General features: G+C 38.4%; 1 protein-coding gene across 3 annotated transcripts in view; it reads right to left on the bottom strand.

The window, feature by feature from the left end:
* The window catches only part of CDK14 (cyclin dependent kinase 14), a 522,981-nt gene that overhangs the window by 384,507 nt on the left and 122,672 nt on the right, over window positions 1-15,802 (bottom strand). For all 3 annotated transcript variants that reach the window (XM_070424219.1, XM_070424218.1, XM_070424220.1), the window contains one exon: window positions 8,179-8,424. In XM_070424219.1, the coding sequence (XP_070280320.1) occupies window positions 8,179-8,424 (246 nt within the window). The remainder of the gene's footprint in view (window positions 1-8,178; window positions 8,425-15,802) is intronic.

The raw sequence follows: 15,802 nt of genomic DNA, 5'->3' as shown, positions 1-15,802 counted from the left end.
AACAATTGCAAGGAAACAGAGGAAAGGGGGTAAAAGTAAGAGGCTAAAGGAGGCGGGTACTCAATAGGAAAGAATGTTAAGTGAAAAATCATAAAATAAGAAGTCAAGTCCAAACAAAGCAAAAATAAATATTTTTGCAAAATCATGTACTATTAGCAATATTGATGGAAGACAGCCTATGCAAAACAAATGGATTAAATTATTGTATCTCATTAAAATCAACATTAAAATCCACCAAGAAATTTTAATCATCATAAACTACTTTGAGACAAATAATGTAGCTTTGAAATGAATAAAACAGCCCTGGCCAGTGTTTCTCAGTGGTTAGAGTGTTGGCCAACGAACCAAAGGGTCATGGGGTTGATTCCCGATCAAGGGCACATAACTGGGTTGCTGGTTTGCTCCCTACCTAGCCCCTGGTCAGGGCACATTCTAGAGGCAACCAATCAATGTGTCTCTCTCACCTCTCTCTCTCTCTCTCTTCTCTCTCTCTCTCTCTCTCTCACCTCTCTCTCTCTCTTCTCCTCTCTCCTCTCTCTCTCTCTCTCTCTCTCTCTCTCTCTCTCTCTCTCTCTCCCTCCCCCATTCTTTCCACTCTCTCTGAAAAACAATTGGGGGGGAAAATTCCTCTAGTGAGGATTAGCAAAACAATGAAATGTATGAAACAACTGCTAATAGCAATAAAATGAGAAATTAACAAACCCACAATGATAATGGGAGACATACATTGCTCAGACATCAACAAAGCAAGCAGACAACTAATAAGTAAGGGATATGTGGGCTTGCATATTAGAATTAACATTTCAATCTAATACACATATTAATATTTTTTTCAAGAACACATTTAACACCCACAAAAGATGACCACAGATTAGCCACAAAGAAAATCTCAATATTCAAAATCACAGAAACATTCAGTTACTTTTTCTGAACACAACACAATAAATTAGAAATAAAGAATAAAAGGGAAACTAAATAGTTTAGCCATGTAGGTTAAAAAGAAAGTCAAAATGGAAAACTCATAAATAAATATGTGGCAGTGAGGACATGACATTTTAAGACCCATGGGATGCAGCCAAATCAATACATGAATTAAAATGTAAATACATGTATACATGTGCACATACGGGAAGAGAAGAAAGCTTGAAAGTAATATGAGTTAGACATTAAACGGCAGCTAGAAAAGGAACAACATAAATAGTAGAAAGGGATTAATAAAGACAAAGGACCACCTATTCTTTTCTTTAAGAAACTTGTAAAGTATAAACCATGTATTGAGTTGAATCAAGTAAAATTTAATGGAAAATTACATTCAAAATTACCTGACTAGTCCTGTGTGGGTTATGTTCTCATGCATTTTTCAACACCAGGAAACATCTTGCGAATGTCGCACTTTACCATCACCCTCTTGGGCCCAAGTTTTAAACAGAAATTTTAAAACCTACATTTAACTTCAGTATGAAATGACCTTCAATGGGGAAAATACTGTGTTCCCAGTTCCACTGTAAATTATTTAAAATCAGATTGAAAAGCCTGTGTATTTGCTTTTGTGCTCCTTTAAGAATAAATCTGATCTAAGTTGAAGTAAAAAAGCAGCAGCAAGAAATCTCCTCTTTGCTCATATTAGGAAATAAACTGCTAATGCATATTTAGAGCAAGTGCAAGACACGGTCTCACAAAATGTGTAAGAGAATATGTTATCTGCCGGGAAGGCACAATTTTCTAAAAATTATTCACTCTTCATAAACTGCCTTATATCATAGAAGTGATGTAATCATTTTGAGACACAGATCACACTACACTTATGACTTGAAAAAAATTGAATTGAGGCCATTAGAAAAGCAAGGGAAATATTTTTTAAAACATACCCATTCATCTACAAAAAAAATCAAGTAAGAGAAAATAATAATGGCACAAAGTAGTCTATTTATCTAATTAAATGGATTTGGATGCATTAACTGCCATGGTTAAAATATATTCTATGAACACTGTGATGGCAGAAAAGTAATATTTCCCCACCTCTGATGGTCATACAATCCATGTTATTTGCCCTGTAAACCCAATATGTAGATATTATGGAAATACACTGTAACTTACAGATCAATCATGCTAGCTCCACAGCATGAATTGCATACATATAATGCCTGTTTGAAAGTTGTCCTTGTCTACAAAAGAATGGCCTATGGAATAGGCCATGTCTATGAGATAGTCTGAGCTTTAAGAGTTAGAGTCTTATAAAGTCAGTCTCCTACTTTACCTACGTAAAAATGTTCTGATCTGTAATAGCTATGTCAATAAATAAGGAATCCAAGTGCTAAATCATTAAAGAGGCCAATAATAAACCCTTCCCATCAAAAGAGCAAAACTAAGAAGAATTCTGAAGGAGAGGTCCTCTTTTGTTTAATAATTAAGTCCAAGCCTTTGGTTTGCCTTTTTTTTCCCTTGCAACTTTATTAAATTATCACATTTAAATAAAGATGCCCGACCATCAGCTTTGACTCGTTGCTGTCAGGTGCCTGCATGGATGGGAAACAGCCTTATGGGGCAATTATTCCCTGCTTGTCACTTCCCTAGAGTGCAGGCTTGAGATAGCACTTTAGAGAACTGGAAATAGGAGGGCTAATCAGGAATTTCTAAAGGATACTAACACTGCAAAGAGACATGGAATTTAATGAGATAATGTGCATACTTTTTTTAACAGAATAAAGGCACAGAGAACTGTCAATTGTCTGGACCAGTGGAGGGGAACATTGGCATGGATAATAAAGAACTGAATATAATATTCCAGCTGAACAGTGTTTGGACCCTGACCTTGCTAGTTCTAGTTCATGGTTTGTGTAATCAACAAAAACTAGATAATATCAAGTTTATTATGTGCGAGGCTTGAGCTCATCACTTTAAATAATTACCTATTAATCCCTGCAAGAGCAGTTTAAGGTTGGTTCTATGGTTATCCCCAGTTGAACATGAAGAATTTAAAGACTGCAGAAACAAAGTAGCTCATCTAAGATCCTACAGCTAATGGCAGAGCAAGAATTCAAACCAAGTTGACTGGAATCAAAAACAGATTTTCTTTACCACCACTACACTGGTCGAATCTACATGGAGATCTAACTCCCTCCCAATAGGAAGAGATATTAAATTATGATTAAGTCTGTCATCTACTGAAACCCTATTCCTAAAAGCAGGGGTGGGTTTCTGAACTGTATTTATGTTTATAAACCACATGAGTATACCTCTGTGTTCACTGTAACGATACTGTGGCATGGCTATAAGAATGCCCATAGTTTCATACTGAATTCATTGAAACAGACTGTAACCTTTATACATAACCCCTTGATTAAGAATGTTGATGAGGAAAACCCCAAGTAAGAATCACCACTCTATTACATTATACTATAATTGTGAGAGTAGGTATGGGGAGAAGGTGGTAGGATTCCACCAGAACTATGTGACCTCCTTAAACAACCAGGATTTGAAGTGAACGCCATGTTGGCTAATTTTTCTCCTGCCTTTGATCTCCAGAACAGATTCTATCATTCTGCACTTCTAACCCCATTAAACACAGTCACACTAAGGTAACCCATACTTGATGGGTAACTTGGTTACAAAGTAGATGTCGATGCTGGACAGAGGGATAGAGCCAAGCACCATGTGTGGTGACAACCTGACAGGGGGCTTGGTTCTGTCTGGGAACTGTCTAGTCCCCACAAGAAGGGCAGTGCCAAGATGAGACCCCCAAGGATGGCCATTGAGCACTGAAGCGGAGTTCTCGTTTTCAAGTTTGCACCTCCCTCCCCCTCTGAAGATAGGCCTGCCTATCACAGGGGTTTTTGTTCGTTTTGGTTTTGGTAATAGAAGCATGTAAATTTTGAGTAATTTTTGGAATGTGTAGAGGACAGTAACCTGAATTTGATTATCTCAAACTATGTTCTCTTTAAGTCCAGATGATGACAGCACAGCTCAATAAAATCCCTTCTAAACTGGGCCAGCAAGACGGGCAGGCAGTCTCCTACAGCTCTCCCAACAGTTCTAGCTATTGGAGGGCACAGCTGGGCTGGAGGAGGTGACAGGAAAAGGGGAGGGAAAGTCCATCCTGTCAGTGACAGTAGTAAACACTACCCAGGGACTAGGCCCAGGAAAGGTAGGCACTCGTAAAATGTCTGAAACAAACCAACAAACTCTGTCAAACACCTCTTGAAATAAACCAATTTATATGAAACCACATTCTTTACATTTTGCCTGAATTTTAAAGTGCCACTATCTGAACTGTACCAGGAGGTATAGATGAATGTGATGCTCACTAAAGTCACCTTGATTTCAGTCATGACTCCTGACATAGAGAATGGCCAGCATGTGAACATGCATAGAGATGTACACACTGTTAGGAAGATGTGGTATGTATAACAGTTTCTATAACAGTTTTTTAAAATATATTTTTATTGATTTCAGAGAGGAAGGGAGAGGGATAAAAACATCAATAATGAGAGAGAATCATTGATCGGCTGCCTCCTGCACACCCCACACTAGGGATCAAGCCCACAACTCGCATGTGCTCCGACCAGGAACCAAACCATGACCTCCTGGTTCACAGGTAGATGCTCAACCACTGAGCCATGCTGGTTGAGCTACAACAGTTTTTATAAAAGTTTGTATTGGGTTTTGTATGTTAATTTTATAACTTGCTGCTTGTGTAACTTCTCTCATTTTTTTTTTTTTGTAGTAGTTCCATTGATTCTTTTGGATTTTCCAGATATACCTTTAAAAATCCACTTGCTTGCTTTCATGATATGTAAGGATGTTATTCAGCTCCTTAGTCCTCGCCCCCCCCCCCCCCCGCCCCATAATTTTGTATGGGATTCAACCAGTAATTTTTCTATTGATTATTTTTAAGTAACATTAATTTTTCTGTTGTTTAAGAATAGAGGGATGTGGCACTGGTTTGGCTCAGCAGATAGAGCATCAGCCTGCCGACTAAAGGGTCCTGGGTTCAATTCCAGTCAAGAGCACATGCCTGGGTGGCGGGCTTGATTCCCAGTAGGGGGCAGGCAGGAGACAGCCAATCAATGATTCGCTCTTATCATTGATGTTTCTATCTCTCTCCCTCTCTCTTCCCCTCTGAAATCAATAAAAATATATTTTTTAAAAGAAAAAAAGAATAGAGGGGTGTGGTCCAGATAGCTTTCCTAGTTTTAAGAAATAAACTTCTTTATTTTCATGAAGTTAAAAAAAAAAGTCAATTTAGCACATACTATCTTTGCCCATCTGTTTCTCTCCAACACTTCTTTCTGGATCTTCTCTTTTCTTTGCCCCTACTGAACCTACCCTGCACAGAGGTCTGCTCCAGCGCTTTCTATTCAATGCAGGACTTTGTCCTAGAGCAGCCGTGGGCAAACTATGGCCCGCGGGCCGGATCCGGCCCGTTTGAAATGAATAAAACTAAAAAAAAAAAAAAGACCGTACCCTTTTATGTAATGATGTTTACTTTGAATTTATGTTAGTTCACACAAACACTCCATCCATGCTTTTGTTCCGGCCCTCCGGTCCAGTTTAAGAACCCATTGTGGCCCTCGAGTCAAAAAGTTTGCCCACCCCTGTCCTAGAGCAACGACCTTCAACAGGTGTGCCACAAGAATTTTTAAAATACACAATACCTGACTATTTAGACAGGGGTACTGACCTCTTTTTCTTTAGACTGTCAAATAAAAAGAACAACAACAGCTAACACAACAACAGTCTGGTGTAAATGAATCAAAAGTATACCTTTTTTATGTCGGGTTGGCAAAAAATATATTTTTGGATGTGCAGCAGAATTTTAGTAATTAGTTTATGTGTGTGCCATGAGATGAAAAATCGCTGGTCTAGGGAAGTCACAGGAGAAAGACCAGCAGACCACTCCAATCCCAATAGACCACTCCATGGTCTCCTTGCACTCATCCACTCAGAGGAGCTTCAAAGTCCCCTCCCAGTTGCTGTCACTGTCCTACGAATGGCCCACAGAGCTGCCAGAAAGCCACACTGATGGCAAGGTAGAGTTTTCCCGGCTCTGAGAGTAGTCACCTGCCCCTTGCCTTCCCTGAGTTTCCTCCCCCATTTTCAGGTACCACACAGTTCTTAAAGCTGTTCGTCGTTTGTTCCCCTCGTTCCTATTCTGAGGTTCATGGAGATACCTTCTCTGCTATACAGGGTGGGATAAAAGCAGGCTTACAGTTGTGAGCATGCAAAACAGAGAGTTCATTCTTGAATTATTAATACTTATTGCATTATTTTCCATACAAACAACTATAGACCTACTTTTGCCCCACCATGTATTTGTTGCCAATATTATCCATTGTTCTGTTTTTACTATACTAGTTGCTCTAATTAGATAAGGAGTTTCAAAACCTGTCACTGCCTAACCTCCCAGAATCCTCTCTTACTTGATCTTTCAAACTACGTTCAAGCATTACTTTAATAAAAATAAAATCTAACTTTAAAGAGAAATACAGAGAGCACCAGGCAAGTTTCAACTTTCTTTGGTAAGGATTTTAATTAATTCCTTATTTAAAAAATTAAAATTAAATGTTGAAACCCCATTGTTATTTATACTATGATATACTGATCTTTAAAACTACATGACCCCCCAGTATCAACAAGCATGGCCAGGCCCACATCCTGGTTTCTATATTCCATTTTCCAATAAGTGGAGCCAGGGCTCTTTAGAGAAATAACTGATCTAGGTCTGGGGCCTGGAAAGTACAATATAAGCCAAGACTATCCCATAGGACCAGAAAGCAAGGAAGTACTCAAAAAATAAACAAAGGGATGAAGACATCTCAAAAGGACACGGAGCTGCCAATGGCAAGGCAGGCACAATTTGAGCAACAAAAGAAATAGCACAGCATTAGACTGTAACTAGTATTGCAGATAAAAAATAGGACTAGCTAAATGTAAATTTCGTTTAAATAGTAAATAATTTTTAGTGTAAGTATGCCTGACTAGTATTTGAAAATGCCATTTCTATATACCGTTTATAGGTTAATATAATATTAAGATAAATATAAAGTATATATAATTCTCTTTCCATAACATAGGCTTAATCATTGACAACTCCTTTCATTTCTCCTAAATGACACTAAGTCTAAAAGTTCTCCTGGAAGTCAGTAATATATTTCTGTGACCTACATGGAAGCTGCCTCGCAATCACAAGATGACAGGGCTAGTTTGGGTAAAAGCAGTCAATCAATTATCCTCACAAATGTTGCATGAATAACATTTATTTCAGCTTCATTCACACAAAATGTGACACAAAGTTTGTGCGGTGTCATACAGTGTAATTAAATTGAAGTGTCAATACTCTTCTAGCAGTTGACATTTCTTGCTCTGTTTCGGCTCTCATGGAATTTAATATTTAAAATTTGTGAAATGGCATGTGTTTCTCAGCAAGATGAAGACTCAAAATTCTCTTGGCGTTCTCCTCTTACCTTTTAAGAGCATCTATTCAAAAGGTTTTTAAATGTAAGTTAAATCTAAAAATTGCTTAATTTAAAAGATAAGGATTTTTTACAATGTTAATGCGGGCTAGTCTTGGAAATATGAGTTTCAGGAGAAAAATTTTACAGTCAAAAGCAGAAATCACCTCAGATATTTATTCCTCCTTAGGTCAAAAGGCAAAACTTGATATAGTTTGAGATTAGAAAATTCTATTATAATAAAAAGATTTCTCGTTAAAAAGATTCAATGTCTAGCCCTTAAATTTTAAAATCTTTACACTGAAAACAAACTGGACTGAGACAAGTGGATAAATTTTAACATTTATTCTGAAATTACATTCTTTGTGGACTTGCCAAATTCAAAACTGTACTTACTGCCCAAACAGCAAAGTTCAATATCCTCTCCAAGGGTTTGACATACCAAAGGATTTTTAATTGTAAATTATTCTAACTGAAAACAACTAGAAAAAATTATTTTTTCCAAAAATAAGTTGAACCATTTCTCATTTGCTTGCTGGGTGCTTATGAATAAAGAGTCTGTGTATAGTTTGCTGGAGCACACTCTCTCCTTGCCAAGACATTAAACCCTGAGAGAGAATGCATCAAAATGCACTGATGAAGCCACCTGCGCTCTTCCAGCACAGCGTGCCACTCTCCTAAGAGGGCTACTCCTTCGGTTTACCCTCTGATAAAAGACTGCACTTACCGAGCTGGGGCTGGAGTGCCGCCTAACTTTGGGAGACTCTTTGCCAGTGGAGGAGGTCTTAAAGTTAATGCAAGCATTGTTCTCCGAGTGCACCCTCTTTACTTGATTAGTCGGTTTCTCAAATGGGTCAAAAGTGCTCTGTGTCCTCTGGACCCTGACTTTCTTATCCTCAGGAATTGTGTCCAGGGGTTTGATCACTGAGTCCATTCCCTGGCAGTTCCGTGTAGACATCTTTGTGACACATATCTGGGGAAAAAAGAAAAAAGAAAGTAAACCCATAACTCTCCTCTGGGACTATAAATCAAAAATATGCTGAATTGACTTGGGATCGTGAACACACAATACAATATACAGATAATGTATTGTAGGACTATATGCCTGAAAACAGTATCATTTGATTAACCAATTTCACCCCAATAAAATCAATAAAGAAGAAAAATCCGTTTTTTAAAATTTTCTTTTCAGTCTAGAAGATAAATAATCAACTAATTTTAACATAGCAGCATGGCTTTTTGCAGAAAAACACAATTTAGTAAAATGGACTATATATTTTAATTTTTGAGTAAATTATATTGACCAGGTATGGCTGTCATACAATAGAGTTTTATCCACATGGATGACTGATTGATGTAGAACAAAATTAAAGTGTCTATAAGAATCTTTAAAAAAAAACACAAAAAAAAACCCCACAATGCTGGTTTGTTATTCCAAAACGCATGCCACTTATAATTTGGGGAGAGACCTAAAAAGGCCACATTCTAACACTACACCAGCTTAAATTACAATGTGAAAAATTCCTCATAATCACTCTGCTTATACTCAAGGCTGATAGTAGAATCTGACCCCTAAAACAGGTTTTCGTAAGGCCTAGACCAGGGGTGGGCAAACTTTTTGACTCGAGGGCCACAATGGGTTCTTAAACTGGACCGGAGGGCCGGAACAAAAGCATGGATGGAGTGTTTGTGTGAACTAATATAAATTCAAAGTAAACATCATTACATAAAAGGGTACGGTCTTTTTTTTTTTTAGTTTTATTCATTTCAAACGGGCCGTAGTTTGCCCACGGCTGGCCTAGACTCTTAGTGCCCCAAGGTGGTTCTTGAACTCTGTCCCCAGTTTTACTCTGACTACTAGTGGGATTATTTATGAATCATTAAGAGTTGGATAGCCCAGCCAGTGTGGGTCAGTGGCTGAGCATCAACCTATGAACCAGGAGGTCAAGGTTCGATTCAGAGCCCAGGGTTGTGGGCTCATCCACAGTAGGGGGAGTGCAGGAGGCAGCCAGTCAATGATTCTCTCTCATCATTGATGTTTCTATCCCTCTCTCCCTCTCCCTTCCTCTCTGGAATCAATAAAAATATATATATTTTTAAAAACAGTTGGATAGACTTGCCTTAATAAAAAGAAAACAACAGCTGAGCTAAATCAGATCATTATATTAACTCGTGGGTCATCATGGAAGCAGCTAACACAAGATACAGAAAAAGATCATTATGTTTTTCAAAAGTTTTATGCTTGAATATGTGCGTTTGAAATCTGCCCCCATCTTGACTTCATCTCCAAATTTGAATGGGATATATTAAAACCTTAATATGGCTAGAGATGTTGAAAAATTAAAAATTAACATTTTTTAAATAGCAAAACTAATGGGTGAAAAGGAATAATACTGTAAAAGAAAAACACTGTCTAGTACATTACAAGATTTGGCTCACATTACTCCGCCAGAGCCCTATTCCCTTCCCAATTTCTCCAACCCCTCTTTCTACACACCTCCCCCACTCTCTCATCTTATTTAGTCTCTCTGACTTTTGCTCCTTGTTTTCTACTTTATGTTCTAACTCTTTCATTCTCCCTGTACTCTGGAGATTTTGTTGTTCTTACTCAATAACTTTATGGCCTCTAGCTTGTCTGAGAAGCTGGGTAGCTTTATTATTCTCTCTAGAGAAAACATAACTCTGAATTTGCTTTTAAAGATTTTTCTTCTTGTGAAGTTACTACATCCCTATTTTACAAGGCAGGAAAACAGAAGATAATTCAGATAATCCGATATTTGTTAAAGTAAAACTATAGTGTCTGAGTAATATAGATAGGATGATTTCATACGGGAATTAATGTATCCAGGTGTATGAATATATATCGATAGATACAGATGTACGTGCAGTCAGATACAGACATAAATGTAGAACACAATGAAATATACAGAAAAAGACACAACAAATTCTGTGTTATTCAGCATCAACTCTGTCATAAGAGTATGTCTCAACTATTATGCACAAGTTGGATTCTAATTAAGTCAAATAAGAAGGACATCATATCTTTTATAGGAACAAATCAAGGATGTCCACTCTCATCACTTTGATTCAACATTGTATAAGTTCTAGACAATGCCACAAAGCAAGAAAAGGAAATAAAAAGCATTCACATTGGAAAGGAACAAATAAAACCAACTTTATTCACAGAAAACCACTATAGTCTATGTAGAAAATCCAAAGAAATCTACCAAAAAAGAGGCCACTAGAATTAATAAGTTTGTCAAGGTTGCAAGATATAAAATCAACATGCAAAAATCATTTGTATTTCTACATAGTAGCAACAATCAGAAATTTAAATTTAAAAATCAATTTATAACAGCTTCAAACAACATAAAATATTTGGTGATAAATCTGACAAAATGAAACTACAAAACATGGCTGAAAGAAGCAAAAATTAAAGGATAAAAAACCAAGCACAGGAACCAATTCATGGACCTTCAATTTACTGTGACACTTTCACAAAGAAGCTAATCTCTACATTTCAGCCAGAAAATATTGTTTCTTACTTCATTTAAAAGAAGATTTACAGATGTTTATATAAAACAAATGAGATGACAGATGTGTACAGAATGATGATATAAAAAGATATAAATGGGGATTGAATTGATACATAAATAATGGGGAAATGGTGACCATGTTTGGACTCCAACTCTATCCTTAAGAGAAGCACCAGGAAGCATAAATCCCACAAAAATACCTCTTAATTTTGCCAAGAAAAATATAGTACATTCTATTTAACCCTACGTTCTGCTTATTATCTGAGGTCTTTGAACTATCTTAGTAAAAGAGGCTTTACTAGATAGAATACTTTTTTCTATATTTATAGGAAAATATATGGGGAAATTTTTTCTAGGTACATGGGGAAAATCCTATCTAATAATAGGCAAACATGGTAATTGACCGTACCTTCACGATATACCTCCCATTGGCTAATCAGCGTGATATGCAAATTAACCGCCAACAAAGATGGCGGTTAATTTGCCTATACCTGCTGGAAGCGTAGCAAGCCAGGTGGCTGAAAACAAGCTGGAAGGCGGAGGCAGGAGCAAAACAAGCCGGGCGGCAGAGGGAAGCAGGGGCGTAACAAGCCGGGCCGGGCGGCAGAGGGAGGCAGGAGCGAAGCCTGCCTCAGCGGGTTTCCCTCCCTTCTCTGCTTCGCTCCAGCCGTAGGAAGCCCTATTCTTGCAGCAATCTTCCTGCAACGGGCCTCTAGTTTTACTGTAAAACATAAAGTTGTAGTACATGTACACCAACACAGCCATAGCACAAAATATTAGCAGAGGATAGATGACAAATGTCACCAGGATTATGTTATGTGATAGAGCAAATAGATTATCCTGGGAGAGCCTGATCTAATCAGGAAAACCCTCCAAAAGCAGCGAATTTTTCCAGCTAGTCACAGAAAAAAGAGATGTGATCTGGCTAGCTTGTGAGAGAGCAAACATTGCATGGCACAATCTGTGGGGCAGCCTCCAAGCGCTGAGAGTGGTCACTGGCTGACAGCCAGCAGAAAAATGGGGACCACGGTAATACAACCACAAGAAAACAAGTTCTGCCAACAACTAGTGAGCATGTAAGAAAATCCTGAGCCCCAGGTGTGATCCACAACCACACCCAATACCTTGATTTCAGCCCAATAAATCCTAAGGCAGAGCAACCAGCTTATGCCATGCCTAAACTTCTAACCTACAGAAACTGAGAGCATAACCTGGTAAGTCTGTGGTAACGTGTAACACAGCAATGGAAAACTAATACACTCACTTTACTGAAACTGCTTGAAGCACTTTGCCATTTGAGCAGAATGTTCTTAGGAACATGCTGCAGATACCACTTTCCGAATTTGATCCACTGTATCAGATCCAGGAGAAAACAAGTGATGATTCTGTGACCAGTGTCAGTAAATGCCTACCCATGGAGAGTGTTCTGCCTGGTGTACCTCCAGCAACATGACAAAGCCCAGGAGCAAGTTCTGCACATAATTAAGTTTATACATAGTTTATGCTGGTCTCCACTTCGCTCGGGGTGTATGTGAATAATACCAGTATCGGCACCAGCTTCGTGTATGCATTTCCTCCAGGAAAGTAATCTATACTTGAGTTTTCCACGCAGGGCGAAGTGACTATTCTGGAAAAGTTTCAAGTTTCCAATCTCTGAGACAAACAACTTAAACATGACCTGGCTGTCTCTGTTAACCACCAGCACAACCAAAAGCAGAATCCAGGCCCTTCTGAAAAAATAGGAGAAAGCGGCCTTGTGTCTGACCTCAGCAGCTTCTGGGGCAACTCACCCTGAAGACCCCAAAGAGGAAAGAGCAGGGTTTAGTCTAGAGAAGGACACAGGCAAGGTAAAAAGTAAGAATCGTACTCATTTCCCCAGAAAGCTGCCATTTCTGGCAGCTCATGGAATAAAATCATTGACCTGTTCAGGGTACCTGAGGAGAAGAGTGAGCAGACTGGAGTCCTGGCAATGAAAGAAGGTTCTAGAAACCAGATTACGCACTGGCACTACTCCCTGGTGCTCAATCTTCCTTTGAATCCTTCTATCAACTTGTCAGCAATCTGAACAAACCTCTCCCCTCCCCAAATAGACTCTGTCTTTCTTCCCACAACAAAATGGTTATGGTCAGTGGCGCAGAAAGTCTTGATGACAGATAAAACCTCATACTATAAGGAAACCTGAGGGCAGAAGCATGATATGTCCAGTTGGAAAAAATTAATGGGAACCCATAACCTCAATAAGGCATATTTTTTCCAACCACCAAATAGTATAGCCTTTTGATCCACTACTAACTTTCACTTATACTCCTAGTGCCCAGATTTTGGTCTATGTTCCAATTCTCCACTTTGAATAAGGAGGACTCCTGGGAAGGTGACCTGATTCCAGTTCACAGGGCAGAATATCCAGCTGTTACCAGAAAACTGGGATCCTTTCCAAAATGCCAGGGATAATGCTAGAAGGACAAAGGAGTCTGCCTATCGGGGTTCTTACTGGCTGAACTGCGATGACGTATTTAAGCATCAAAAGGAAAATAAAGCTACACTTAAATGAAACCAGTTGAGTTATTGAAAAACCAAGAGCCTGTTATGATTTCAAGAGAGAAAAGTTAATATAAAGGGCAAATGGCAGTTGCAAAGGAAGGCTGAATACAATAGGACATGGTTGGTTTTTAACTCATGGAACTATGAGTAAGCCTAAAAAGGAGGAACTGTTCCAAGAATAAGAATGATTGATCAGAGCCTGTGGAGAGAGAGTCTAAGCAGTAAAAGTGTAGAAAGATCAGCAACACAGGATGTTCCAATGATGACAGACCAGGTCAATACTACACAATAGTAGGCTAAAGGATATATGATGTCATCTAACCAATGTTTTACAAAGAATACGTATATCTGGTGGAGAGATACCAGACAGTAAAGAAAACTTATGTGAAACCAATGTGGAAAGTGTTCCTTTGGAAATAAGTTAAATTTTAATAACTATGGGAAATTTAACCCTTAGAAAGAAAACTCAACTTCACCGCTAACCAGTGACTCAGATCTGAATCACTCTGGAAAAAGCAACCAAGACCCCAACAGTCCACACCTCAGACCCTATAACCCTGGGCATTCTGAGCAGGCATTGTTTTACTCCTGGATTTGCAAACATCATGCGACACCAAGAAGATTCAAGAAATATTATTACTGAAATCCCTGGAAGGAATCTAAAATAAGAAGATCTGTAGTCTAGAAAGATATACAAAGAAATATAGAAATGACATTGAAATTAAACCGACAGTGTTGGTATTTTAAATTAGGATAATAGTGCAGTAAAATAACCTGCAATAATCAGATCTGTGCATTCATGTTTTCTTTAAGGAGAAATATGTTAACATAATCACACTAAATTAGTGCTTGAAATTAAAGAAATTTAATTGTCAATAACTAATGCTTAAATAGATTGAAAATATGGTTTGTAAAATTATATTAGCTATATATAGTTTTAAGGACTTGGGGAACTTGGCCAACCACAAAAGCCACTGACTATGGTTGTTTCAGGCACGGAGACCCTTGTACATTCCACACCCCATCAGCTTCCACTGTCCTTCACACATTCATTGCTTGTGCCCTCAGCATGGGACACACCAACACCAAGCCACAAACTGAGTATATTATTCAAGACTCTTCTCAAAATTACCTTTGTTCAGAACCTTTGTTGATTAAACCCCATGCACGCAGACCAATCCTGTATTAAGAATTCACCTCAGTGACTGTGCATTTATTCCACTCCAATATTTTGCAAACTCGGGGTTGTAATGATTCTTTAAGAGATACTTTAATCTCAACAAGATGATTGTCTCCTCCAAAAGGCAATGACTGGTTTTCTCTCCTTGTTTTAGAGCCCCCAAGAGCACCTTTTCCTTCAAATTTCTGTGTCAAGGATCTGGTAAAGGTTTTCTACTAACTCATAGAAAGTAACTCATAGGCTAAAATGGTTTTCTCAAATCATGTGTTCAGAAGAAAACACCTTTGGTACCTCTGCCCACAGCCAATCACAGTAGGCAGCTGTCCCATCAGTGCTGCCTGGAAACAGTAGGCATTCCAATATTAACAGGAATCAAGGATCTAGTTTCTCTGTAACTGCATTTTTTCACACTTCCTTGTTCCATTTAGAAACTGAAGTGACAAAATTTACATAAGCAGGGATGTCTCCTGGTACTTGAAAACAGATAAAGAGAAAAAATCATCACAAAGACCAAAATAAATCCCTGATCTTCTTTTTTCTTCCAGCAAATTCAATAGAGGCTAGAATTTCAAACAAGGTTAGAGAAGCACCCAGACATCCAGGTGTTCCTCCGAATCAATTATTTTGGTTCACTCATCATTAGCAGGGGTCTCTACACAAACTAGCAGACTCAAATCTCAGTAAAAATTGTTAGAAAGTCAAACAGTGTCGGAGGCTCCAAAAGTCACAGTTTGACCTACAATTTCAGCTTGGAGCGCTGTAAAATCCAGACGATGGTCTACCACACTCACAGCAGTGGACTGGAAAGAACACAACTTAATTCAGTTAAGGTTGGCATTCATCTCAAGTGAATTCATTTGGGCTGAAAATTGTCCCTTTAAATCAACCATTTGCTGGTAATCGGCATTTTCCTGAGTTCAGAATGTGGTCTTCTCTCTACCTCGTACACTCCACACTTTTCATGAAGGCAGACACCAGAAAAAGGATTAGTTTCAAAGATTCCAGTTGACCCACAGCAAATATACATCATGCATCAGATAGTGAGCTAAGTCATGGTCTTCTGACATTCACAAAATATCCTTCACAGGTCCAAT

This window comes from Myotis yumanensis, unplaced genomic scaffold (assembly GCF_028538775.1).
Source record: "Myotis yumanensis isolate MYYU_CA2020_CCGP unplaced genomic scaffold, mMyoYum1.0.hap1 SCAF_9, whole genome shotgun sequence".
Classification (NCBI taxonomy): domain Eukaryota; kingdom Metazoa; phylum Chordata; class Mammalia; order Chiroptera; family Vespertilionidae; genus Myotis; species Myotis yumanensis.
This window is presented reverse-complemented; position numbering and strand designations above follow the sequence as displayed.